Source organism: Panthera onca, chromosome D2, assembly GCF_046562875.1.
Source record: "Panthera onca isolate mPanOnc1 chromosome D2, mPanOnc1 haplotype 2, whole genome shotgun sequence".
NCBI lineage: Eukaryota > Metazoa > Chordata > Mammalia > Carnivora > Felidae > Panthera > Panthera onca.
The window spans coordinates 53,657,956-53,670,055 of NC_138349.1; the positions used below are offsets into that span (position 1 = coordinate 53,657,956).

A 12,100-nucleotide genomic window follows, 5' to 3' on the forward strand; every position below is an offset into this window, starting at 1 on the left:
CTTGTGAGATACATCATTTGGAAGTATTTTTGCCTGTACTGTGGGTTGTCTTTCCACTTTCTTGACGGTGTCCTTTGAAGCAAAGAGTTTTAAATTTTGGTGAAGTCCTCTATTTTTTCTTTTGTTGCTTTTGTTTTTGGTGTCATGTTTAAGAAACTATCGCCTGATCTAAACTAATGAAGATTTACCTCTATGATATCTTCTAGAAGTGTTATAGTTTTAGCTCTTACATTTAAATCTTTGATCCATTTTGAGTTAAGTTTTATATATGATGTGTAGTGGGGGTCCAATTTAATTCTTTTGCATGGGGACATTCAGTTGTCCCAGCACCATTTGTTGAAAAGACTGTTCTTTTCCCCACTGAATTGTTTTGGCACCCTCGTTGAAAATCAATTGACCTTAAATGTGAGGTTTTATTTGCAACAACATAGATGGAACTAGACGTTATTATGCTAAGCGACGTTAGAGAAAGACGAATATCATATGACTTCACTCATATGGAGAATTTAAGATACAAAACAGATAAACATAAGGGAAGGGAAGCAAAAATAATATAAAAACAGGGAGGGGGACAATCCATAAGAGACTCTTAAATACAGAGAACAAACTGAGGGTTGCTGGAGGGGCTTGGGGTGGGAGGATGGGATAAATGGGCAAGGGGCATTAAGGGGAACACTTGTCGGGTTGAGTACTAGATGTTACATGTAAGTGATAAATCACTAAATTCTACTCCTGAATCATTATTACACTATATGTTAGCTAACTTGAATGTAAATTTTAAAAAAATTAATTAATTTTAAAGTGAGGTTTTATTTCTGGACTCTTTGTTCTATTCCATTCATCTATATGACTACTTCATACTTTTTCTAACTTATGATTAGAATGCCTTATGTGCCCTCTCTACATGACAAACTCCTACTGCATGATTCCTCTACCAGAAGCCTTCCTTTTCCCTGCAGGTCTTTTGTATACCTCTGCATACTTAAAGCATGGGGCTCATCACTCTTCTGTGGGGGGTGTGTGTGTGTATCTATATATCTATGTCTATACATCTATATCTATCTATCTATGTATTCTTTAGTATTTAGGAAGCTTCTGGTGAGTAGAGACTGGACTTTTTATATTTGATTCCCAGAGCTTTAGCACAGTCCCTGGCATGTGGTGTGCTATTAATATATTTATAGGAGGAATAATAGGAGCAGTATTGAATTTTGTTTTGGATGTGTTCATTTCTAAGTGCCATTAGGACATCGAGAGGGTTATAGTCAATAAGCATTTTTATTTATTAATTGAAACTTGCTTACACTTTTCTTTTTTAAATTACTCATTTGTCAAATATTGGATGCCTGTCTTCTACCAGGCATTGTACTGGACTCTGAGGTACAGTGGTAAACAAAACATCACCCTGCACTCATGAAGCTTTCATTCTAGTAGGAGAAACAGACAATATAAAATTGTTTAAGATAGTTGACAATAATACCAGCAAGGAAATCCCGAGACTGAAGGTGAGGTCAAGACTGGTGATACAGACTGTGGAATAATCTTCAGAAAGGTGATACTTGAAACTCTGTAGTTATAGATGGAATTGCCAAGAGATTGAGCATATAAAATCACCAAGAGATTGTGCTGAGAGAGTCTTGAAAATATCCAGATTTAGGGGGGAAATAGTCTGAAATGTAGGAAAACCAAAGGAGTAGAATCCTGGAAACTAAGGGAAAAGAGAAGAGAAAAATATGTAGAATGGTAAAGGAGGAGTAAGACTAAGAAAGAACCATAGGTTCAGGTTGTTAGTCATTTGTAATCTTAAGAATTAAGTTTTGGGGCACCTGGATGGCTCAGTTGGTTGAGCATCTGACTCTTGATTTTGGCTCAGGTTATGATCTCATGGTTTGTGGGATTGAGCCCCATGTCGTGCAGGCTCTGTGCTGATGGCATGGAACTTGTTTGTGATTTTCTCTCTTCCCTTCCCCTGCTCATGCTCTTCTCTGTCTAAATAAATAAATAAACATAAAAAAAAAAGAATTAAGTTTCAAGGGATTTGTTAGAGTCCGTTTTCTAAAAAAATTTAATCCTGGGACTTTTTTGAAACAGTGAAACTGTGCTGTAAGTTTTTTCTTACTCTGTAAGGACATGCTATATCCATAAATGGAGAATTTAAATGTATACATTTAGATGTTATTTATCTCTATGGGGCTTCGTTTTTTTTCTGAGACCCCTGAAAATTTACTCTGTGCAGAATCGCTCTTAGACTTGTTATCCATTGAACTTCTTTCATTTTGAAAACCTTGGTATTTTCTTTTAGTTTCTTCATTCTTCAATTGGGTTAAAAATCATTGGACTATTATGTGAATAATTGCTGTGTGTGCATATAGACATTTGCATTTGGTCAGCTAACATATAACTTTTTTTGGTTTTTTTTTGTTTTTTTGAATAGTGACAGAAATGTTGGTAAATGTTCTGAGTATTTGCTCTGATGATGAACTGATGACTGAAGGTGAAGACCAATTTGATGGTATGATTATTCATTTTACTATTTTTTATTATGAAATGGTATTTTTGAACTGCCCAGCTTCACTACATAGTCTTGCAAAATGTAGTCATTGCTCTCAAATGGCTATGTCATTTGATAAGTATCAAGACAATTTTTCAGATATTAAGATGTTAAAATCATTTTAGTAATACCACTTTTTTTATGTTGGTATGGGGAAAAAGATGAATTTTGGGAAAGGGGAAATTTGGAAGAACAGAAGGAAAGGAAAATTGAAAGGTACTAAAGAATGTGGTTCTTCATGAATATGGGCACCACTTACAGGGATGATATAAAAATGCTTTTTGTTTCATGGGTACAGTATTCTTAGTGCATCAGAAACATACCTGAACCCCCAATGTTGTTGTCATTTTTTTCCCCCCGAAACTAAAGTAGACTATTCCCAACTGATGAGTGGTTGTGTTCTAAGAGACCATTTGTTAGGTTTAGTTTGATTTTCAGAAATGGTTTCTGAAGGTTAGACATGGCTGTTCTTAAGCAAGCCCACCAGGATGTGTACTGATGTGCATTTATAGTGTAAATTAGTACTATAGAAACAAAATTCCTTTTATTTTTATGTCTTGAAAAAAATTTTTTTATTTAAAATTTTTTTCAAATGTTTGATTTATTCTTGAGAGAGACAGAGAGAGAGACAGAGACAGAGACAGAGCATGAGCTGGGGAGGGGTAGAGAGAGAGGGAGACACGGAATCTGAAGCAGAATCCAGGCTCTGAGCTGTCAGCACAGAGCCCGATGCGGGGCTCAAACTCACAAGCCGTGAGATCATGACCTAAGCCAAAGTCGGACGCTCAACCGACTGAGCCACCCAGGCACCCCTTGAAATTTTTACTTGAAACTTTTTAAGTATAAATATTTTTTAAAATTTAAAGTCACTGAGAAACAAAAATGTAAACAACTTAAAGCTGAAACTCTTTATTTCCTTCCATATGCCCCTCACATCTTTGTTGTAGCATTCTTTTCATAATTCAATCAGTATATAATTGTTTCCATGTATTAAACATGGTCTATGTATTGTTAAAACTTAATAGCTACATATTTCTAGGTTATTAATATACCATAATTTTCAGTTAATCTCATATTGTTTGGCATTTGGGTTGCTTTCAGTTATCCTTATTATGAATAGCATGCAATAAATATGCTTATACAATATTTTTTTTCTCTTGGAGTGAATTTCTTGAAGAGAATTAGAGAATTAAATATGTGTTTTAGGTTCATTATTTTAGCTATAAACTGCCAGATTACTTTGCAGAAGAATTGGAGCAATATGAAGTGCTTTTTGCCATGGTTTTCTCCACAGGCCCACCTCATTGGTTTTTGTCATTTTTATTTATTTTGCTTGGTGGCTACCTAGTAGTGAATTATAGTTGGTTTAATTTATTTATATTTCTTTGATTTTCTAATGATTGTTAATTAAAAAAACTGCCTACTTTTTCAACTGTATAAACTGTATATTTTAATTGACCACTTATTAAAGTACAACCTGAGTAAAAACTATTTAGAAATTTCTCTGCTTACGAACAGGTTTAATTCTTACACACTGTTGTAAGCCCATTTGTTAAAAGTACAAAGTAACTGTATACAAGTGTCTGCTATTGCCATCTGTTGGTGGCAAACAGAGATGTGCTTTTACTCTGGTTTGTAGTTTCATTAATTGAAATAAATTATTTATATCCATTTTTTTAGTTTGGATAATAAACTTTAATGAGTAATATTTTTTCTTATTTTAATTCTCCTTTTGATGTTTGTGTAGAAGTTTTTAGCTCTAACATACTTTCTTGTATCTGTCTTTTCCATAAAATTTTAAGTAGTTTTTCTTCCTTTTTTTTTTTAATGTTTATTTTTGAGAGAGAGCACGTGATTGAGAGAGGGACAGAGAAGGAGAACAGAGGATCTGAAGTAGGCTTTGCGCTGACAGCAGAGAGCCTAATGTGGGCCTCGTACTCATGAATTGTCAGATCATGCCCTGAGCTAAAGTCGGATGGTTTACAGACTGAGCCACCCAGGCGCCCCCTAAATAGTTTTAATTAAATATTTTTTCTCCATGTTCTGTCACCTTAACCCTTTTCTCTTGTTAGACTAGGTCTGGGTTTAGATTCTCGTTTCTCATAATGACTATATGACCTCAGGCAAATTACTTAGCCTTTCTGAGCCTCAGTTATTTTATCTTCAAAATGAAAGTAATAGTACCTACTTCATAATCTTACAGGTATTGATATAATGACTGCAATAATTTTTGGTTCATAGCTCACTAGTTTTTTCAGGTAAAGTTTTCTATTATTTGTTAAATTCTGTGAAATTTCTAGTAGTAGTTTTAATCAGTATATCATTAAATCTGTATCTTCATCTAGGAAGGTTTTTTTTTAAATAATTTAGTTTTCTAAATAAACTAAGATCAAGATCTCTTGCTTTATATAATAGTTCATTTAACTATTTCATTTAATGTATTTAACGTACAGTTATTCCATTTAAAATTATATAATTTTTCTTTGAAAAAATCTGTTATCATCAAGTTAAATTAATATTTTAGCATTTTATATTCTCATACTATTACAACTGGTATCTCTTAATGTATTTTCTGTGTATAAGGTGTACATTATGTATTTGTGGGTTTATCTTATGTTTGAGAACCTGGATCAGCAATATTATTTCGTGTGGTAATTTTTATTTTGTTTTCCTTACCTTTTAAAAATCTGTTATTTACATAAGGCACTTATGTTCTACATTTTGCCTTTATTTTTATTTTTAACAAATTTGTATCAATATTATTAATAGTGGTTTTTAAAAATATTTTAAATAGGAGTAGTGATAGGTAATGCTTTAGTCCTCTTCCTATAAAAAAAAGGAAAAAAAAATTCTTTGTTAAGTCTACTACAGTACTTGGCTTAGATATTTATGATTTATATGAAGATAGACACTGAATCATTTTTGGGATTCAACCAGGAATACATACAAAATTTTATTATATTCCTTCTAATGAGATTTTATGTATCTAATCAACATTTTCCTATCAAAGATAAATTATGCTTATTTATCCACTTGTTATATTATTCTTGCACTTCAGGGATGAGTTAAGTTGGATCATTAAAGAGGTGGTGTAGTTTAGTGAAAAGGATCGATGGTTTAGGTATCTTGGTGCTACCATTATGCTAGCTGTGTAATCTTGGAGAAGTTACCTCACTTCCCAGGATCTTCTCATCCATAGATTGAAGGAATAGAAAGGAAATAATTTTAAATTGCTAAGCTGTCATTTATGACAGTGTTTCTGTGGGAAAATACGTTGAGTTCCAGCTTTGAATATAGAAATAGATCTCCCTTCACTGCCAACATAGCAGGTGTAATTACTCATTTCTTCACCCTTCCATACTAAGTATTGGGAGTAGAAACTCCAAGAAAAATTTAAGAGTATGAATCTAGGAGTTTGTATGGAGGACTAAAAATGGTTTGGGGGAGACCCTTGAGGAATGGAGGAAAGGGGAGGACATTAGGATAGGTACTAGGGTGGGATAGCGAAAAGAGCTACTGGAACTAGGTTTATTTCCTTTTCTTAGTCATATTCCTGTATTTCTTCCCCTTAATTCTGTACATTGTTCTCCTTTCCTTTCACCATAATAGCATGTCTTTTGTCCTCTCCTTTCCCTTTTCCTACTCAGCAGTGGAACCATCCTATGAGCTGGGCATGGGGAGAAATCTGACTTAGAAAGAAAACTTGGTGGGGCGGGCGGGGGCAGATTGCTGAGGAAGGTTTAGCTTTTCTGTGGGGAAAGGGAGAGAGCAGGAATGGAGATTTCCCAGTGGCAGGAAAGAAAGAATAGTTTTTGCATATGTAAGCCTGAGATTGGGTAAAGGAATAAGCCTCTTAAGTGATGATCTTTGGTATTCTGTATTGTTTAATGTATATGTGGATTTATTTTTAAAGGCAAAAATTTGCATAAACATATTGCATGTATAAATGCACATTCTTTTTAGAGGTGTTATTTAATCATTAAAAAGAATTTCTGAACACTGATGTCTGTGATTTTTAGAATGCATACTATTTCTTTCATATATTTATCTTTTGTCTTGAGTTTGGTAAAGGAAATACGTAACCCACATGTGTTGTAGTAGTTTTACTAAACTAAAACTTTGCATTTCCTGTAATGGAATCATATATCTCTGCATTAGAATGGAAGATATGGAAAGCTCAAATGAAACATCTCTACTGTCTTCTCTTAGAGATATTACTTGCTTGAAACAGTCTGTTGCTATTTCTGCAAAAAGATGTCCCGCAAGCTCCCAGATTGGATTGGGAACAGAAAGCACATACTATTGATGTTGAGTATGTGCAAAAGTTCTACAATTCAGATTCAAGAAATTGTGTGCTCTTGTTATTATGGAGTGTGGGAGGCTTAGCCTTTTCATTATTGGGAGTGGGTAAGATTTTCCACTGAGGTAGTTTATGAAGTTACCCACATTTCTCTGTGTATGCTATAGATTTTGCAGATGTTGGTGTCCTTGAAGAACCACATGAGTTTGTATATCATTTGTGTCATTACCTTTCACTTAACATATTCCCATGGGTGACACATTTCCTTAGGGGTATCAATATAAATGGGCGATTGTTGTTTGCACAGTCTCTTATCAGTCTTATGTGTTTTCACGTGTTTTTTTTCTGTCCCTAATTTGTCTACTTTCATCAAATATTATAGTCATTCTGTCCATAATTTCTTCTGAACACATATCTTTTAAGAAATCTTTCCTTTAGAGTTCTAGCCAGTGGCATCCCTCTTTTATTCACTAGATCCTACAATACTACATTTTTCAAATTTTGAATATGAGGGCCTTCATTTTTCTCCCTTTCTTTCTACATTCATTCTTCAGTACCACTGCCAAGTTAAATCTCTATCTTTTTATTTGTCTCAACCACCTTTTCTCCATCATTCACTTCCTTTTTTCTGGACTCTCCATCTGAAGAACGGCTCATATATGGCAATAAAAAAGGTACAGACCAGACAGAGTAACATTGTTTTGAAATATGACTTCATAAGTTATCCTCATATCCATGTAAGTTAGCACATTCATTGAATACTATTGATGCAGAGTCCTCTTGGGCCTTTTGCAAATTTAGTTTAAGTTTTATATGAGTTAGAATTTGATGTTTTTAGAAGTCATATTCCAAGATATCTGTCTTTCTGTGCATGGAAATATTTTTCCCTCTTTTTCATTCCTCTTGTTTTAAAATTTCATTCTTTTGCTTATTTGTAATGTTTTGTACTTTTCCCTGCATGATTAGGGGTGTTTGATTGTCTGTCTTATTCCCCAGAGTAATTTTACTGTGGACATTTACTTTAATATTATGCATGATGTGTTTGTAGACTGATTTTAAATCCTGACTTGTATAGTGTTTTTATATTCCAGTGACTTTTTAAAATTTGAAATCAGTATAGTTTACATATCATTCAGTTTTATATGTATATAAATTAAGGCTGAAAATATGAATGTGCCTCATTGCAGCCATCCTCTCCCATCCTCATACTCCTCTCCCCCAGTCTAGCTGTTTTTAAAATTCTGTCCATTTTGAAACAAAATGTTTGTGTTAATTCATTCAAAGAGATCAGACTTCCCTTATGTCCTTGGACAAGACATTTAATAAATTTAGTTTCTTTGTCTAGAAAATGAGATTAAACTTTGCAATATATCCCTAATGTCTCTTGAAATTCTAATGTTCTATGATTCTGAGATTTTTAGTAGTATTTTGGCATCTTAAAAACACTGTGTAATACCATGGTACCTACACAGTTTTGTATTTGTAAAAACTGTAGCTTCATTGCTCATAATATTACCCTTTAGAGCATCATAAACATGGTCATGGAGCCTGTTTTCTTTAAAATATGTCTTTTGTTTTCGTCTTTGAAATTAGATTTCTTTTCTGTTTCCTTGTGGTAGGGTCCAGTCATCATCTTAGTTTTTAATTATATGGTATTTGTGGGCTGCTTGAATTTTAAATGAGATGCTCTAGCCCAGAAGACTTATGGTTGTTCAGACCTCTGTGTACCTATGGCCCCTTTTAGTCTAGTCTCTTTAGCCTTTCCTTAACTTTCTCCTCAACCATGGTGCTTCCATATGTGTGTTTTCATCATGTTGAAGCACAGCTCTAAGGAACCACACTCTTGGGTCCAGAGTGATTCTAGTTGCTATATATGAGATAACAGGACTGAGATTGTTGTTCTTTCTGGAGGCCAAGGGAAGGAAGATACAATTTTGAGTTTTTCTTCAGCCAAAGATCAAGTTATTTTGGTATATTCTCTTCTGTACCAGTGATAGGCAGTACAGCCAACCCTTTATAGAGGTAACATTAGTGATCCTTTAGCCATGTTTTTTAGGGAATCTTTTCTTGTTCACTCTCCTTGTGTCATACTCACCTAGGGATATAAGAGCTTGTATATATTTGCATGACTTTGAGGACGTCTAGTCCATGAGGTTAAGATGTGCATTATTGTTGAAATATTAGTATGAACCTTAGTTCAGTGCCATCTGCACAGTAGTTATTGTATACCATTGTTTTTAAACCACTTAGAGCAAGGAACTTACTTTATCATAGTAAGATGGGATATTTCCTGCCTGCATGTCAGAGGCTTTTATAATAGTTAAATAGAAGACTATACAGAGTTATTACCAACTCTTGTCTGTTAGTCTGCATGCCATAGGCTCTCATGAGAATTAAAGACGATAGGATTGTTAGCATTATTTTTGTTCTCTGGTTTGTGATACAGGTTGGGTTCTAGTTTCTTTCCCATTGCTGTTTTACTGATTAGCAGTAGCGTGAGAGTCATAATGTTTGTGGATTACTTTTCATTTGTATCTGTATCAAACCCCAGTCTTAGACCAGTGCTGAGCTAAACAGTGAAGGAGTAAGAAGCTTTTTGGCATGAGTTCATTAAGTCTCCTTCATGTGAGCTGGTGGGCAGAGGGTTTGGTGTTGGTTAAGATGAGCCTGGTATAGGGTAGTGATAGAATGGTGCAAGTGTGGATGCCCTAAACTTGAGTCCTTTTTTCTATTTATTCCATTGAAAGTAGGTTCAGCTGCAGCCCGGAAAGAAATCATAAGAAACAAAATTCGAGCAATTGGCAAGATGGCAAGGGTCTTCTCTGTTCTCAGGTAATGATACATTTTCCTGATTATTTGTTTTACAGAAATTCCTTTTATTGTACTTTGCTGTAAGCAGTGTCCTGTTTGACACCTAAAAGCAACATAGTAGCATTCTTCCTATAAAGAAGTTAGTTGTACATTTACATAGTGAAGAAGGGAACACAAGTCCTTTTGAAACTAGGGGTTTTGACCCTTGTGATTATTTTTGCTCACTTATGGTATGTGTTGCCCTTCTGTGATGAAAGTACTGGTTCTACACCTTAAAAATTAGAGCAGGATAAGAAGGAGGGGGTACTTTTTATTTAAAAAAAAATTTTTTTTAATGTTTATTTATTTTGAGAGAGAGAGAGAGAGAGACAGCACAAGCGGAGGAGGGGCAGAGAGAGAGACAGAGGCACAGAATCTGAAGCAGGCTCCAGGCTCTGATATGTCAGCACAGAGCTTGACGCGGGGCTCGAACCCACGAGCAGTGAGATCATGACCTGAACTGAAGTTGGACGCTTAATCAACTGAGCCACCCAGGTGCCCCAGGAGGGGGTACTTTTTAGAGTATTCCTGATGAACTTGCTTATCCATACAGGAAGTCCCCTTTGCTGGAGCCACAAGCTGTTTTCCTAGGGTTAATTCAGGTTTAAGGGTACACATAATGGGTCAGTCCTTAAAAATTTGTTTGCAAAACTCATTATATCTGACATTTGGACTTTACAGCATATGAAATACCATATTTTCTCAATTGCTTGATTCTCATTGATGATTAATCTCATTATATATTTAATAAGGCTTTTCAGGAAAAACTATATATGTGTCAGTTGTAAGGCATACATTTAAAATATAGAAAAATGTCTTATCTTGGAATTGAGGAAAATATGGTAACAACAATGAATGTCATAAATTACATACATGGCCTACCTCTGGGCCCCATCTCATCTTCTGAACTAAGTACTTGTTGGAAGTCTCTGATGTTTGTTATATCTCTTTGCAATAGGGAGGAGAGTGAAAGCGTGCTGACACTCAAGGGCCTGACTCCCACAGGGATGTTGCCTAGTGGAGTGTTGGCTGGAGGACGACAGACCCTGCAAAGTGGTAATGATGTTATGCAACTTGCTGTGCCTCAGATGGACTGGGGCACACCTCACTCTTTTGCTAACAATACACATAATGCATGCAGGGAATTCCTTCTGCTTTTTAGTTCCTGTCTCAGCAGCTGACACAGGCAGAATACTATATAATAGGCAGTGTCTGGTTAATAACCTGACCAAGGCAGAACATTGATAGAATGGGTATTCCTTTCAATTGAAAATAATGGTCAGTCTCTCAGCTTTTAATGAAATGATATGGGAGCAGCTCATATCATAATGGTTAAAATCTTTATTTTTGTTTGTCTAATGCACTCTTTTCTTTTAAGAGCCCCAGTTTCTGAATGTGAATCAAGGATATCCATATTACTAAAATGGAAATGTAATTCCAAGTTTCTTATTTTTTATTTTTTTAATTTATGTAATTGTATTAGACTATGCTTATATTTTCAGATACTTAATTTTAGAATTAACAGTCTGCTTGGGCCCCAGAACATTACTTATGCACTTCACTTGCCAAAAGATTTGTGCAAGGTTTTGTACCCTGGTGAATAATGCCAAAGTTTGTTTTCTGTGGTGTTTGTCAAATGTTCTATGTATAATTGACTGTCTGTAACATGCTGTTTTCTTCCTCTGCAGATGTAGCTGCTTTCCTAAATCTGTCTGTCTTTCTTTAGGTTAGCTGTATGTCTGTAAAAGTATGTTAAATTAAATTACTCTATCAGACGCTTGTCTGTCTTTTGATGTAGAAGCAACTCTGTAGCACCTTGTTTTGAGGTTTGCTGCATTTGTTGCTGTACTTTGTGCATTCTGAACATGAATGTAACATTAGATATTAAGTCATTGTTATAAGGGGTTGAATTTAAATCCTGTAAGTCAAAATTGAAAGGGTGTTATTAAGTGTGCCTTTATTTTGCATGAAAATAAAAAGAATTATACGTAAAGCATTCCTGTAATCTGGCTCATTGAATATTTTATATTTAAAAAAAACTTACTTTTTTTGGCGTAAATATTTGTGTAAATACTGGGTTAACTTTTTGAAAGCCCGTTACATATTAAATAGAAGAGAGTGATGTGAATGTTTTAGCGTATACACAATAACTCAAAGTCTAGATTTCTTTCCCTTGTGGTTGGAAGGCAAAAAATGTGATATGGAAAGTCTTAATTTATGTTTTATTGTAGCCACTTTTGACAGCCCTCCAAGGGACATTGCTCTATTCAAACAGGCAGCAACAGATCTGATGTTTTCCTTAGTCACGGATAACTTTCTTTCTGGTGTCGTAATTAGTGAGTTTTTTTAAACAAACAAACAAAATAAATAAAATAATTCAAATTTTTGAATAAATTTAA

The 12,100-nt window shown here is 34.6% G+C and overlaps 1 protein-coding gene across 7 annotated transcripts in view; it reads left to right on the top strand.

The window, feature by feature from the left end:
* PPP3CB (protein phosphatase 3 catalytic subunit beta) overlaps positions 1 to 12,100 on the top strand; it is a 59,041-nt gene that overhangs the window by 40,438 nt on the left and 6,503 nt on the right. For 2 of the 7 annotated variants that reach the window (XM_078434411.2, XM_060642417.2), the window contains exons 10-13: positions 2,435 to 2,512; positions 7,499 to 7,525; positions 9,599 to 9,683; positions 10,660 to 10,757. In XM_078434411.2, the coding sequence (XP_078290537.1) occupies positions 2,435 to 2,512; positions 7,499 to 7,525; positions 9,599 to 9,683; positions 10,660 to 10,757 (288 nt within the window). The remainder of the gene's footprint in view (positions 1 to 2,434; positions 2,513 to 7,498; positions 7,526 to 9,598; positions 9,684 to 10,659; positions 10,758 to 12,100) is intronic. The other 5 variants (XM_060642421.2, XM_060642418.2, XM_060642422.2 and 2 more) reach the window with 3 other exon arrangements.